The sequence below is a fragment of the Blennius ocellaris genome (assembly GCF_963422515.1).
Source record: "Blennius ocellaris genome assembly, chromosome: 7".
NCBI classification, from domain to species: Eukaryota; Metazoa; Chordata; class Actinopteri; order Blenniiformes; family Blenniidae; genus Blennius; species Blennius ocellaris.
In genome coordinates this window covers 17,060,354-17,073,730 of record NC_137656.1, presented here as the reverse complement: position 1 = coordinate 17,073,730, position 13,377 = coordinate 17,060,354, and the positions used below count along the sequence as shown (strand labels likewise).

The window sequence follows — 13,377 nt, the reverse complement described above, 5'->3', positions numbered from 1 at the left end:
TCTACACCAAAACGGGTCTTTTATATTTAATTTGATCCAAGTCTCATTCAGATACACTCCAACTACAAAACAGTAGGTGTGAGTTTGAAAACTCGTTTAATCCACCAGTCTGTTGTACTGGCTGCCCGTCTCCACAGCCTCCATCTTGCATGTCCTACTGCTCGCTGCTTCCGAGCCCCTCTCTGCCCATAAGTCTTGGCTGCGCCTGCAAAGCGCCGCCATCTGCTTCTGGCACTGCGAGGAGCCGAAGTAATAGAGGAGCGGATCCAGACAGCAGCTCAGGCTGCTCACACACACGGAGAGCAGGTAGGCCTTATAGGAGCTGTCAGTGGACCTGTGGCCCAGCTGGACGTAGTGAACCATCAGGATGATGTTGGTGGGGGTGAAGCAGACCACAAACATCACCAGCACCGTCACCGTCATCACCAACGCTCGAGTCCTCCGGGACTGATCCTCCATGTTGGCTGCTGCCACGGCCTGAATGATGCGCAGGTAGCAGACGGCAGTGAAGACGAGGGGGATGAAGAAGAAGACAGAGGAGTAGATGGGGAAGAAGTAAAGATAGTAAGAGTGCAGTTTTCCCACGTCCTGCACGTCGTGGCAGCTGGTGATGTGGAGGTCGGATAAATAAACAGTTTGTCCCGAGGTCAGCAGGGGGATCACTCCTCCCACAGACAGCAGCCACATGGCGGCACACACAGCTGAAGCCGTCAGGGGGCTGCGCCACATCAAGGAGTTCACGGGGTGAACCACGGCCAGGAAGCGGTCGACGCTGATGCACATGATGAGCAGGACGGAGCAGTACATGTTGCAGTGAAACGCCGCGGTGACGGCTCGGCACAGGAAGGAGCCGTAGATCCAGTTGTTGCCGTTGTAATGGTAGGCAATCTTGAAGGGAAGGAGAAGGCCGAGCAGCAGATCTGCACAGGCCAGGTTCAGCATGTAGACCGTGGACGACTTTTTGGGACGGATGTGGCGAGCAAATATCACCGTGGCAACAAGGTTGAGGGGCACGCTGATGATGAAGACCAGGATGTAAACAGTTGGGATGAAAACTGTCGCCAGGCGACCCTGAAGGAACGCTTTGGTCTCTTCGGAGACGGTGTGGTGCTTGTGGTGATGGCGGTGTGGGCCTTGGTGAACAGGTCTCTTAGCGGTGTCCTGCCACAATGAACCGGATCCCCCGTCGTCCCTCAACATGTCCAACGCAGCCAGGTCAATGTAGTCCACTGGCTCATCGGAGACCATCACAAAGTCTGCCGAGAACGTCCGAGCGAGGGGCTCCGAGTCTTTAGTGAAACAAAAGCAGAGGAGATTAAAGGTTTAAAAGATACACGTTCCATTTTGAAATGCAAGTTTTAGATACAATTACAACACATACTCCCCCCAACTGTATATTGCCGTTCATCCACCACTTAATACCAGCAGATAGACATCTGTTGGGCTCCCAATTAATTCAGCAGTAAACATACTGAAAACAAAGGGTGTGTGCTCCAGATTCAACTGACATTTTCAATAATCAACAGTGTTGGATTTGTGAAAAGCATGCGGCCAGTTTCAGCAGATATGAAATGAAGGTGCTGCTGTGGGACTCAGCTCTGAAGCTGCATATAATCCAACATATGACAGCTTTGGAGAATAAGAGGGAACTCAGTGGGCAAAGAGTAAGAGATTGACTTTTGTTTGTTGTTGCACAGATCAGGAAGTTAACTACAACTAACACAGAAGATAAAACCTGGAGGAATGCATTTGGGGGTCAAGTCATTTGACAAGGTAAAAATCAAAAAGTGAAGTTTATTAAGCATTTATATATTAATCTGTAAGTTTGGGTTAAATGTTTTTCCCTGCTGTTTAGAAAGTACTTTTCCGATTAAATTACTGAGTATGAAACACATTGGGCTTCATTTATTAATAAAATGGTGACACAATTGTAACTTTTTTCTCTCTCACAAAATCAAGTGTGCAAACTGCAGTCACATATGACACAAGCCAAAAATGTGGTTTTTCATGAAGATAAAGAAAGCGACTCACCATTCTGAGAAGCAAATGCTGAATTTAAGGGCAAAAATACAAACAAGCTAAGAAGTATGTGCAGCATGGTTTCACGGTCTATCCTCAAATTTGCCCGAGGAGTTACTGAGTGTTTCACTGTGGGCAGCAAACAGGTCATCCCAGATCAGTGAGGATACTCCGCCTCAACGACACCGCACATCTCCACCCCTCTACAGTGAAACCATGTGAAACAGAGACCTTGACATACAGACCGCAATGGTTTTGTTGTTTTTTTGTCCTGTGGAAGTACAAGGTCGGCAGAGCAGCAGAGAAAATGACAGCAATGTGCAAAAGAATGGGGTGGAGAATAAAATAGGAAAGCTCTCGTACATAAGTAATTTATTAGACACGTTCAAGCATCAGACTTAGTGGCAACAGCTACCGGTACATATTAAAATGCATCCGTTGTAGCTTTTAAAAGGTTTCAATGTTTTATTCATGGAAACATGTTTCAATGAAATGCTTCACTTTAAAAGGCACTGGTAAACTACAGTATGTCATAGCGTTGTGCAGGCCAGCAGGTCCGCTGAGCCAAAGCTTCGTCGGTGAAACAACACAAAGTTCATCTTTGTCTCAAATTTTAACATCAACATGTAAGGCGACGGTGACGATGCGTTTCCTCAACTTCTACATACAAAACACGAACATTGTTACAATTTAATTCTTAAAAATACATTACATTTACAATCAACACGGAAAAAAACAAAAACGTAATTTTGGTGTGATCATCAAATCATAGGCGGATGAAACTGAACATGTGACGTTTTTCTGAATGAATTTATTTGAGTTTCAACAATCTGTCAGAAGGCACAACTGCTTTCGTCTTCTCCAGCTCACTTCCCATAAAACTTCTTGTTCAGGAGGAAAATGAGGAGGTTGACGTTGACTTTGGCTTTGTCGAACATCTTCATGACGGCGACGCCGTCATACTGCAGCTGCAGGAGGTCCTGGACACAAAACACAGGAGACACTGTCAGAAACTGAAAACAAACAGAACATTAAACTATCAGCTATTACTTCTTGCTGGTAATTATCTCGAACTAGTCCTAGCCTCCCTGGGAGATACGACCTCCAGAGGTGGGTTTATTTTGGAACCAACACTAGTGGAATCAGCACTTTTTTTTTTTTTGTTTCAATCCAAAACACATCATCAATACAAACATGCGACTGTGATTTAAAAGGGGAAAAAAAGAAGAATGAACTGAAAACACTTCTTTCTGTGGAACTGTGATTGAAAATATTTACCTGGAAATGAAGCTGAACTTTTTCCATTTCGACCCCCATAAACTTGGCTTTCACCTCGAAATCTCCGACTTCCTCAGTGGGTGAAATGTCAAACAGGACATTTTTAAACCTGCGAGGAACGAGGCGATTAAACAGAGGGCACATGAGAAAAGTAGAAAACGCTGACCAACACTGTCATTTCGGCGAAACGGTGGTGAAATGTCACAATCTACCAAACAGTTAAAATAATTTAAAAAAAAAGATTCTGATTGTCTGGACAGATTTGAATAAACTTTGTAAGCATGTTATCCATTTATACATAATGCTGCACTTGGTTTCAGCTGCAGTGGTTTGTTAATGGAGTGGCGACACAGCAAAACCCTGCTCCTTTTTGGAGGAGATCGTACTGAAGACGTGGACTCACTGGTTTGTCTGAAGACCTTCTATCTCCAGGATGACTCCCTTCTCATGCAATCTTGCAGCAGTGTACTTGAGAGCCTGAGGTTTCCATTTCTTTTTGCCCTTATCGTCTCCTTTACTGTCCAGTTTTATCGACCAGCGTGAATTCCTGGACACGAAACAACCACACATGGTTAAAAAAAAAATTTAAATGAGAAAAGTTGCTCCATCTTTCTAAACCGTCAATATGACTGACAGGAAGAACAAAAACTGTTCCGGTATTGAAGGTAGAACTCACTTCCGGTTGAGGTTGTCCAGGCAGGTCTTGATGTAGGTATCGTAGTAGTTCATCTGGTCCTGGAAGAAGGTGGTTTTGGAGTTGAGCGCCGTCAGAGTCTGCTGCAGCTTCACCAGCTCGGCCTTCCTCCTCTGTCTGTAGCGCCTCTGGTAGCGAATGTCCTGCCATCCACAAGTTTTAGTGGGACTCTTTAGACCGACAGATGCAGTGAGCAACGCAAACTTGGATGTGAAAGAGAAGCAGGCCGTCATGAAACCTTTGAGATGTCGTTGATGAGTTCCTGGTAGCGGTTGCTCGCGGCCACGAGGCCGGCCTGCTCCAGGTTGCGGAGGTTCCTCAGGATCTTCCTCTTCTTCTGCTCCAGCGGCAGCTGGCTGTCCTCCTGGACCGCCGCGCTGCTCTTCAGACCCTCCGGTGTCTGAGCGTCCTGAACCGCCCTGCGCTCAACAATCTTTGTGTGCTCCAGCTCCTTCATGGATAATACCATACAAGGCAAGCGCACAAGAGTTATGAACATTTGATCCTAAAAAAATTATTTCCTTTATCTTTGTAAAGATTCTCAAACGGTTAAATGTAATCTTTGGGTCTATAAACATTTATATTTGTTACCTGCTGTGTAGTAACTGGTGTCTCCAGAATTTCAGGTAAAGTTTCTCCATGTTGAATCCGAATCACGTCCACAATGAGCTTTTTGGTCCTATTTAAAAGAGAGAAAATAATTTGACGATTTATCTTCACACATATGTAGCACCACTGATGTTAAATTTACAATAAGTTTGAACAAAATAAACAAAAAGTCACATTCTGAAACAAACTTTAAACTTAAAGAATTACCAGTCATATCTCGAGCTCTATTACATAATTAGGACACTTTCTTGACTCTAAAATGAACAAGATTTAAAAAAAAAAAAATGTATGCGAAACATGTTCTCAGTTGAAAGAGTCGAGAAATGTTTTGAGCAGAACTGAATATTCACTGTCCAACAGTGGTTAGACCTTTTCAAAGCCGTTTACCTCCCACAGGATTGTTTGACCTTAAAAGATAATTCACAACAAGTCAATGTCATGAGCGAAGGTGGTGCTTTGATACAACAGAATCATCATGTGTCAACATACTGTAAAAACTAAACAAAACAGGGATCTGAACACTGCAGTCTGAGGGACCAAAACTGGGCCACAGGTAGGATTTATGAGGGCACTTCTTAAAAGATTTGTCAAAAAGACAATTGAATGCAAACAGCTCAGGGCGTAACTGTAATAATGTGTATTTAATTCATGAAACATGTTTGTTCTGCCGTTTCGTGGCCCCTGAACTAAATTCGTTTGAAACCTCTGCCCGGTGGCCACTCATTCAGTTAGTCTCCATTTTTGATTCTGTTTTTTCAGTCAGAGAATCATTATAAACTTCTTCTGAAGACGACCTAAATGCTAAAAAGGTGCACATATTCCAACCATCACTCCAGCCCTCCGTCTGCGGAGAAACTTATCCAGGCGGATACATGTTTTTTTGCAAGATAAGCCTGATCTCAAAAACTCTTCCTTTGGGGACAGGATATGATAGAAGTGCAGGAAAGACAGCAGAGATATGCAACTTGAGTGATGACAACAGTGACCCCCCCGCAAACTGTGCACGAGGACTTCGCTGCAACGCAATGAGTCTATCCTGAAGAAATGTATTGGACTGAGACAAGTTTTTGTGCAAAACCTACTTCGTAATGAGAGTTTTGAGGTCCTGGTCGTCTCTTTCCAGAAGCTCAAACTTGCTGGTGAGAGTGAGTGAAATCTCCGTCTTTGCCAGCTGGCTCAGGGCGCTCTCTTTGTTTGGGTCATTGGGATCTGCAATTCTTTCACCTGTAAATCAGCAGCACAGAACGGACAATGATGGACGAACCCCTGCCAACTTACGTCAATAAAAGTGTTTGAGCGTACCGAGCAACGTCTCTACATCAGGGACGTCCCCGAGGTCCTGCAGCAGCTCGTGCAGAAGGTCGTTTCTGTCTGGAGAGATCGCCTCCAGATGCTCCAGGAGCAGCTGAACAAACCAACATGTCATTAATATTGAGAGGGAAAAACCCCAATAACCTCTGAAAAACTGAAGCGTTAACGTGACTGTGTAATAACTATTGATGTGTTTAAAGTTTTGAATTTTGGACAGAGTATTATAGATTGAGCTTTATTAAAACTGTAAATACAACTAAAATAAAACAACTGTAGAATGGATGTTTTTGTTTATTCAGACAGATGTTTTAGAAGTCCTTATTTTACCAGATAAAAAGACACATCTGTCTTTCAGTCAATCTAAAAAAAAGAAGCCACACTAGAGATACAATATTCACATATTTGATAAATTACTGTTGTTTTGAGAGAAAAGATTTGCCAAGCGGAGTATCTAATTTTACTTAGATGGATTTTAAAATCTAGCCAATAAACCTAACCTCGGGCAAGAAAGAAGGAAAGAAATCCAAGAAATTGTATGAGTTCACACATTTAAAATACAACCTTCTTTCTCAGTCCTTAGAAAACACCAGGTTGTAATTTAGGCTTGGAGACACTGTATTAAGTGGATAGTAATTTTTTTAACTATTATGTAAGGTTGCTAATAACTACACCACTTTTCTCAACCTAAAACAAACCTGTGATGCCTCGTATGCGCATGTAATCCCCTTAAAAAAATTATTTTTCAAACAATACGCTTCTAAAATAACATGTGAAAGTTGTTTAGCAGGTATATCAAACGTACATGTCCTACTTTGAAACGAGTGTCGATTGGACCTGCATCACGTACACTCTCTAAGGAACGACTAAATATAGAGAATCCAGATGGCGGTGGCTGGAGGAACAGGAAATGATGCTACTTCCTACACATCTGCGGTGTCACTGGGCGTCTGCATGTCAGGTTCCATGTTCAATATTCAGAATTATGAGAGAAATTGAGTTGAATATATACGAACCAAGCAACAGCAATATAAACTGTAATGACAGGCATTAAATAGACACTCTATACCTCCATTAGAGATCCATTAAGTCATTTTGTAATCTGAGAGTATTATATTCTTAGACTAATTATATTTGCATTTGGTGAGCTGGTTTACCGAGTGAGTGTTGATGATCTCCTCAATTGAGATGTAGATGATGGGTTTGCTCAAAGTCACCATGTCCGAGTATTCATCAATGTTAAACTTCTCCTCAGGTTCCGGAACGTCACACACTGACTGGAAAAATAACCTGGAAGAAATTTAGATGTCCACATGTTGACCTCAAACATCAATCAAAGCAATAATAATAAAGCAAAGAATCTTATATTATATGTGCCAACTATTTTCTATGAAGAGTGAGTGATTTGCACAGACTTGTTTCTGGAAAAACAGACCGATTTTCAGTCATAACTCACTAACTTTGGCATATTGAGGTAGATTTTTTTATTATTTTTTAGACCCAAAGCTAATGATTGAATTAGGAAGTAATAACTTTACTTCCTAGGAAAATCTTGGTATTTCTACAGGACGTTCACATCTGTCAGCATCACATTTGTTACCTGAACTTCTGGTACGTCTGAGAGATGTAGTTGTTGAGCGGAGTCATGTGTGCGTTCTCGCCCTCAAACAGCTTATTGGCGGCTGCGTGCTGAAGCATCTTGGCCACAGACCCCAGGTTACGACGCTGGTCCTGGTGAAGTTGCCCTCCGGCTGACATGTCGATGATGTCGAAGCCATCAGGGGCCACGATGGCTGGGTTTATGTAGCGGTAATAAAGCAGGTTTCCTACAATCTGATTTTTTTTTTTTTTTTTAAGTAAAAGAGAAAAGACAACATCAAAATGATGCTCGATAGAAATATCATAACTTCTAATCCATGTTTACAACAACAAATATTGCAGAAATACCGCCATCTGTGCTATATAATGCACTAAGAATGGAAAACGCACATGAATAAATGAATGGAAACATTTAAGGACCTCTACCTTCATCAGGTCATCCTCTGAAGCTTCTGGAAACTTTTCATGGATGCTGTTCTTCAGAACTTTTGATATGTATCTCATGCTATAACTACATGCAAAACAAAAACAATGGATGGGGCATCAAACACAAAACAACATGCACTGACATGCTGTGTGGACAACAAAACAAGTAAAACAAACTGAAGACAAACAAAATGAGCAGTGACATTTTTTCTTCAATGACTGGCAATTTAAAATGTTAGGCACATTTATTGCAACAGATTGTGGCGCCATCTGGTGGTATTCCAAGAATGGAGTTTTGTTTGTTTTTCATGAACCACACTCTTTGCATTGAGCGAACTATAATAATGCCTCAACAGGCAACTTGCAAGAAAAATTTGGAATGACAAGCTAGAACATTTACCCATGTGTATTGAATTCACATATCAAATATCTGGAAAATACTTCACATGAGTATGGAAGTGAGTAGCGAACAAATTAACAAATATGCAGTAAATCATGCTTATTAATATCAGCACAACATAACATAACATAAACTTTGGCACATAAACTTACGGGATATTATCCAGCGAGGACACGATGGAGTTCAGGACTTTATCTGTCGCGGTGCGCAGAGCCAGACTGGAGCCCTGCAGCCTGCTGCGAACCTCCTCGTGGGACACGGCCTGCTCGGGAGTCACTTCATAAGGCAGCTTGCTGAACAGGAAGAGAAATGAGAGTTAAAAGCTGTGAAAACACACCTCTTCCAAGGACTTTTGTATATTGATGTGACTGTTTAATTAAAATGTTGAGCCGGGAAAATGAGGGGAGCGACGGAGCTGCAGAGAAAAATCAGAATGTGCATCAACAAGGAAATTCAGTGAAATGTTTGTTCTACACTCACACCATATAAATTAGATAGTTTCATAAACTTTTTAAACTATTGATTGAGAATTTATGATTATGGCCTCCAGTTAAAAAAATGGAAACACTACGACATCAAACCTGCCCTTTGTAGACATAAAACTAGCGCAAAGGACATTTTAAAGTTGGCCGAATGCATCAAGTAAGTAATTTTTTTGTCCCATAGACCAAGATTGTAATGTCGGACTTCATTCCAGGTAGAGCATGAAAACCTGATAGAAACTGTACTTCCCTTTTAGTGACATGTGAACGCTACAAGTGGTGAAACATTCCAGAAATGCAGGGAACAGATAATTGTAACCAATATTACCTGGCCTCTCCAGTCTCCGTCTCCAGCTGGTTGACCCAGGCCTTGTACACGTCCACAGGGTTGGTGTTGATGACCAAGTTTTTATCCTCGATGATTTCCTTGATCACCGGAGCCAGCAGCTGCCGGAGGATGTTGTGACCGCGTGCGCCTCGGTTGAAGTTCACGACCATCTTGATGACAGTCGGGTTGCCGGTTACAATGTCTTGGACCTGGTCCACCTTAGAACTGAGACGCATGGAAACGATCAGCGCCGTTTCAATTGTGACAAATCGAAACACGGCATGAATGTGCCGTGCGAAAGTCATGGACATCAGTAACATTTAGAGCCGCGGGTCTCACTTGATTTCTTCCTCCAGAGCCGTCTTAAAAAGTCTAAGCAGTAGATACTCCTCTCTTTGGTTGGATGCATAGTTATACAAGGTGAAGATCACCGTGTCCAAGAACTTAGTGGATTTGTTTTGAGGCATCTGGAAGATCAGTTTCGCCAGGTAGGACGGATTCGTCTGAGGAGGGAAAACGAATGGAGCGTCAGTGCAGAAAGGTATGATAGACGTGGTAAAGTTAAATGCACTCGTTTCATACCTGCAGCAGGTAAAACAGATGTTGGTAGGCTTCCAGTTTCCTCCTTTTGCCCTTACTGAGGCCTTTAATGCCCAGTTTGTCTCCTGCGGTCAGGTCGTCTTTACTTGCTTTACTTTTGATGTTCTTCATTTTCTTATTATGAGACACCACATCCTGTTGAAACAAGTGAATTAGAAGGTAGAAGAACAACGATTACAGCATCCAGGGTTGTTCCACTAATATTTCCCGGGCTACTCACCTGCAGAGAGATCCTGTTCTTCACCAGCAGGCCAATTTTTATGTCCATCATGTTCAAATCTTTTTCCATTTGCTGGTTCGAGCGAATCTTGGTGACGACTTCCTCCCTCAGTCGAGTCACTTCTTGCTCTTCCTGCAGATCCAGAGGACTCTGCTCCAACAAGTGGACGAACTTACGCACCACAGACAGAGGAGGATCATTCGCTCCAGCTGAGGACAGAGATCAGCACAAACACACCTGTGAGGATATAGTTTGGGCAATTTGTGCATCAAATGCTTTCTGTTGTTACACATTTAGTGATGGACTGGCTCAACAGACAAGACCGAATATTACTGCATTTCTGTGATTATTATAGCCTCTGCTTAATTAAAATAAAACGAAAAAAACAATCTTACGAGATGGACTTTTTTAAAATACTGTATTTTTGGATAGCTTAAATGTTGAGGCATGAAGTGTTTGAGATTATGTGCATTATATCAAGAGTTTCACCATTTCAGTGAAAAGATGGGAAAATGTAATATTTCCATTTATTTCATAAGATTATCGAGGGACACCTTTTTTCTACTCACTCAGGGTTCTGTAGTCATCTCGGGCTTTGTTCGCCTTCAGAAAAGCCTGGATTTTCACAATTTCCTTTTCCTAAATGAGTACATATCATATATCATATCATGTATTGAGTAGGGAAGAAAACTGGCAGAAATCCTGCAAGTTGCTCATTGAAACTCGCTATTGAAACTTATTACTCACATGCTTCTTAAAGTACTGCAGCCTCTGTGTGTATTTCCGTTTCGCCTCCCACATTTTCACCAGAGACTGGATCTGAAAGCAGCAGAGTTGTGTGCCAGGTCACTGATAAGATAGGCATTCCATCACATTCAATAACAAATGCTTACAAATGTCAGTTGTCATAATAACAAGTCGAATGATAAAGCTTCCAGTCTAACTTCTCCTTAAGGACACTTGTAACCGATATTTTCATAGAAACAATTTATCACCTTCACAATAGATTTCACATTTTGTTGAAGCACATCCATTCTTTCTTTGTACATTTTCCTCTGCTTGTAACTTCGCCAGCAAGCCTGCAGAAGGGGGAGGAAACAGATATAAGAACCAATCAAAAGTATTTCATACACCAGTGATTTTACAGTGTTGATCATTGAGCTGTCAATAATAGTCTTAAGTGTTGTGTTGGCGCGTTGGTCGCTTCAAAAATTAAAATGACTGTATATTATGTCCACATAATGCATGTTCTTGCATATTTAGCATTACAATTTGAACTCGTCATATCAGTATACATTTTTCACATCAGAAAACGATTTTTCCAATAACTGCTGAATTTTTTTTTTTCTTTTACTTTTAGAGATTTGATTCATTGTGCAGAGCAAGAATATATTTTAGAATGAGTTGTTATTCTTCAGACATCACTGAAGTTGATACCATGAATTATCATAATTAACAATAACACTGGAGATGTACTGCACCTGCAATTTGACCACGTGCGGCTCCTGCTGACGTAGATACTCCATCCTCTCAACGTGCCGTTTCCTGACCAGGCAGCCTCGGAGCCTCGCCTGCAGCTGCGTCATCAAGCCTTCGTTGGCCAGCCACAGCAGTCCTCTGTTATAGTCTGCTGTCACGCCACTGACAACCCTCTGGGGGAAAAATATCCATTCAGTCCCGGTCTCAATTATTATATGTACGTCAATGGGACATTTAGAAAACCAACATAATATGGTTGTACCTGGATTTCATCTTTGCTGAGCTGCCCACTCTTGTGTTCAAACCCTTCAGGCTCCTCCCAGGTTCCCTGACCAGTCTCAAGGTTATAGTAATAGTCAAATCTATCCTTGATGCAGTGTTTCACCCAGGCACTATCAGCACTGCCTTAAAGAATGCAGACAAAGCTCAGTCAGACCAACGGAAAGCCATAAAAACTCAGTGAAAATTAGGTGAATGCATTCATGTATACGTTTGTAAGTAGTCACCTTCTTCAGCGCTGCTCGTTTGTCTCTGCACAAGTTGAACCTGGTACGCGTCGGTGCATTGAGGGATCACCGCTTTCAATCCTGCACTGGGAGCCTGCAGGGCCTGCAACGTGTTCTGTGAATCCCCTTCAGCCACTTTTCTGTTAATATCTCCTACAGCTCCAGCCACTAGTAAAGACAAGAAAAGCAAAAAGGTTCTTGAAAACAAAAAAAGCATAAGCAAAAAGCACAAGCAAAAATGTGATCGAAAAATGTGAATTTTTTTAAAATTTAGCATAATGATAAAAAATAAAGATAACTCCATGTTACAATAAATAGTCGTAATAGCGCTTCACTTTGTTCACATTTTATGTCAGTTAATTTTCCAAAACTAATTGCTTGTTTTTTTTATTATGGCCCGAGCACTGACTGCATAGGACCCTATTGAAACTGTAGTTTTTCCAAAAACTTTTAATTTTTTTTTAATAATGTCAATCAGGGCTATTGTGTGTCAGATTTTTAAGAAGAAAAAATAATTTTACCAACTTTGGAGTAAGGCAGTAGTAGTATAACAAAATGTAGAAAAGTGAGGAGCTGTGAATACTTTCCGGTTGCATTGGAGAAAAAGCTCAACTTCATGAATGTATGCCTCAGTTAGAATCTTACAAAATAATTGTAATCATAGTGATGGGACAATAAAGACAACGGATCGCAGTGTTAATTTCAATAGCCCAGTACAGTTCAAATCATAAAGGACTCTTTATTAAGGCCTTAAAAGTACTTGTGTGGTTGAGAGGTTTAGTAACATACATGCAAGAGCCTCCTCTTCATCCTGGTTGGCCATTCGTATGGCTTCTTGGATTTGGTCCAGCCACAACACTGCAGATTCATCACCCGAGCCCTGCAATCAGGTAAAAGCACAAGGTCACCTCTCGTCTTTGCAGAGGAAATGGAACAAATGCAGTGTCACACAACCAAAGCGCTACTCACACATAGCTGCGTAACACTATCTTAATGTTCAATTATTAAAAAACATCTTTTTAAGGGAATTTTAATCACATCTTCAATGAGCTACATGGAGAACTTTTGTTTGACAAATTGATCAAATTAGGATTATGGAGGTTTTGTGTCAACAAATAAACGAAGGGATTTCCCCTAAAGCAGAAGCAATTAACAGCAACACAGTACAAACTAGTGCTATTAGTGCAACCAACCATTTCCTCAGTGTCCCAGGGTAAAATCTGAGGAAAAGGGGGAAATTCTCAAACACATCCTCATCCACAGTAAAATCAACTCACAACACCCAGAAGAAGAAAAAAACGCCCTCAACAATCCAAATGTTTATTCAGGCCGACTGTTGGGTTTGTTCTCAGGCTAATTTTAGTCAGCTCTGGGGTGCATCCTTGAGAGCACACAGCCACTAGGAAGGAAGTAACCATTAAAAACACTG

General features: G+C 41.6%; 2 protein-coding genes across 2 annotated transcripts in view; both read right to left on the bottom strand.

The window, feature by feature from the left end:
* Positions 1 to 82: 82 nt before the first annotated feature.
* On the bottom strand, positions 83 to 2,119 carry f2r (coagulation factor II (thrombin) receptor). Its single transcript, XM_080498825.1, has 2 exons — positions 2,032 to 2,119; positions 83 to 1,289 (listed from the first exon to the last, which is right to left on the bottom strand). Exons 1-2 carry the CDS (start codon positions 2,096 to 2,098, stop codon positions 97 to 99), a joined length of 1,260 nt encoding a protein of 419 aa, XP_080354951.1. The 5' UTR covers positions 2,099 to 2,119; the 3' UTR covers positions 83 to 96.
* A 264-nt stretch (positions 2,120 to 2,383) lies between these two features.
* Positions 2,384 to 13,377, bottom strand: part of iqgap2 (IQ motif containing GTPase activating protein 2) — a 31,384-nt gene continuing 20,390 nt past the window's right edge. Inside the window, exons 15-37 of the mRNA XM_080499109.1 lie at positions 12,738 to 12,828; positions 11,949 to 12,116; positions 11,705 to 11,847; positions 11,445 to 11,615; positions 10,959 to 11,042; positions 10,711 to 10,782; positions 10,533 to 10,602; positions 9,964 to 10,172; positions 9,726 to 9,878; positions 9,483 to 9,646; positions 9,144 to 9,368; positions 8,486 to 8,626; positions 7,934 to 8,018; positions 7,509 to 7,741; positions 7,066 to 7,198; positions 5,903 to 6,005; positions 5,683 to 5,824; positions 4,583 to 4,670; positions 4,230 to 4,442; positions 3,974 to 4,134; positions 3,701 to 3,844; positions 3,298 to 3,406; positions 2,384 to 2,999 (exon numbers count right to left, since the gene is read on the bottom strand). Of these exons, the coding sequence (XP_080355235.1) occupies positions 2,886 to 2,999; positions 3,298 to 3,406; positions 3,701 to 3,844; positions 3,974 to 4,134; positions 4,230 to 4,442; positions 4,583 to 4,670; positions 5,683 to 5,824; positions 5,903 to 6,005; positions 7,066 to 7,198; positions 7,509 to 7,741; positions 7,934 to 8,018; positions 8,486 to 8,626; positions 9,144 to 9,368; positions 9,483 to 9,646; positions 9,726 to 9,878; positions 9,964 to 10,172; positions 10,533 to 10,602; positions 10,711 to 10,782; positions 10,959 to 11,042; positions 11,445 to 11,615; positions 11,705 to 11,847; positions 11,949 to 12,116; positions 12,738 to 12,828 (3,216 nt within the window). The 3' untranslated portion in view covers positions 2,384 to 2,885. The remainder of the gene's footprint in view (positions 3,000 to 3,297; positions 3,407 to 3,700; positions 3,845 to 3,973; positions 4,135 to 4,229; positions 4,443 to 4,582; positions 4,671 to 5,682; positions 5,825 to 5,902; positions 6,006 to 7,065; positions 7,199 to 7,508; positions 7,742 to 7,933; positions 8,019 to 8,485; positions 8,627 to 9,143; positions 9,369 to 9,482; positions 9,647 to 9,725; positions 9,879 to 9,963; positions 10,173 to 10,532; positions 10,603 to 10,710; positions 10,783 to 10,958; positions 11,043 to 11,444; positions 11,616 to 11,704; positions 11,848 to 11,948; positions 12,117 to 12,737; positions 12,829 to 13,377) is intronic.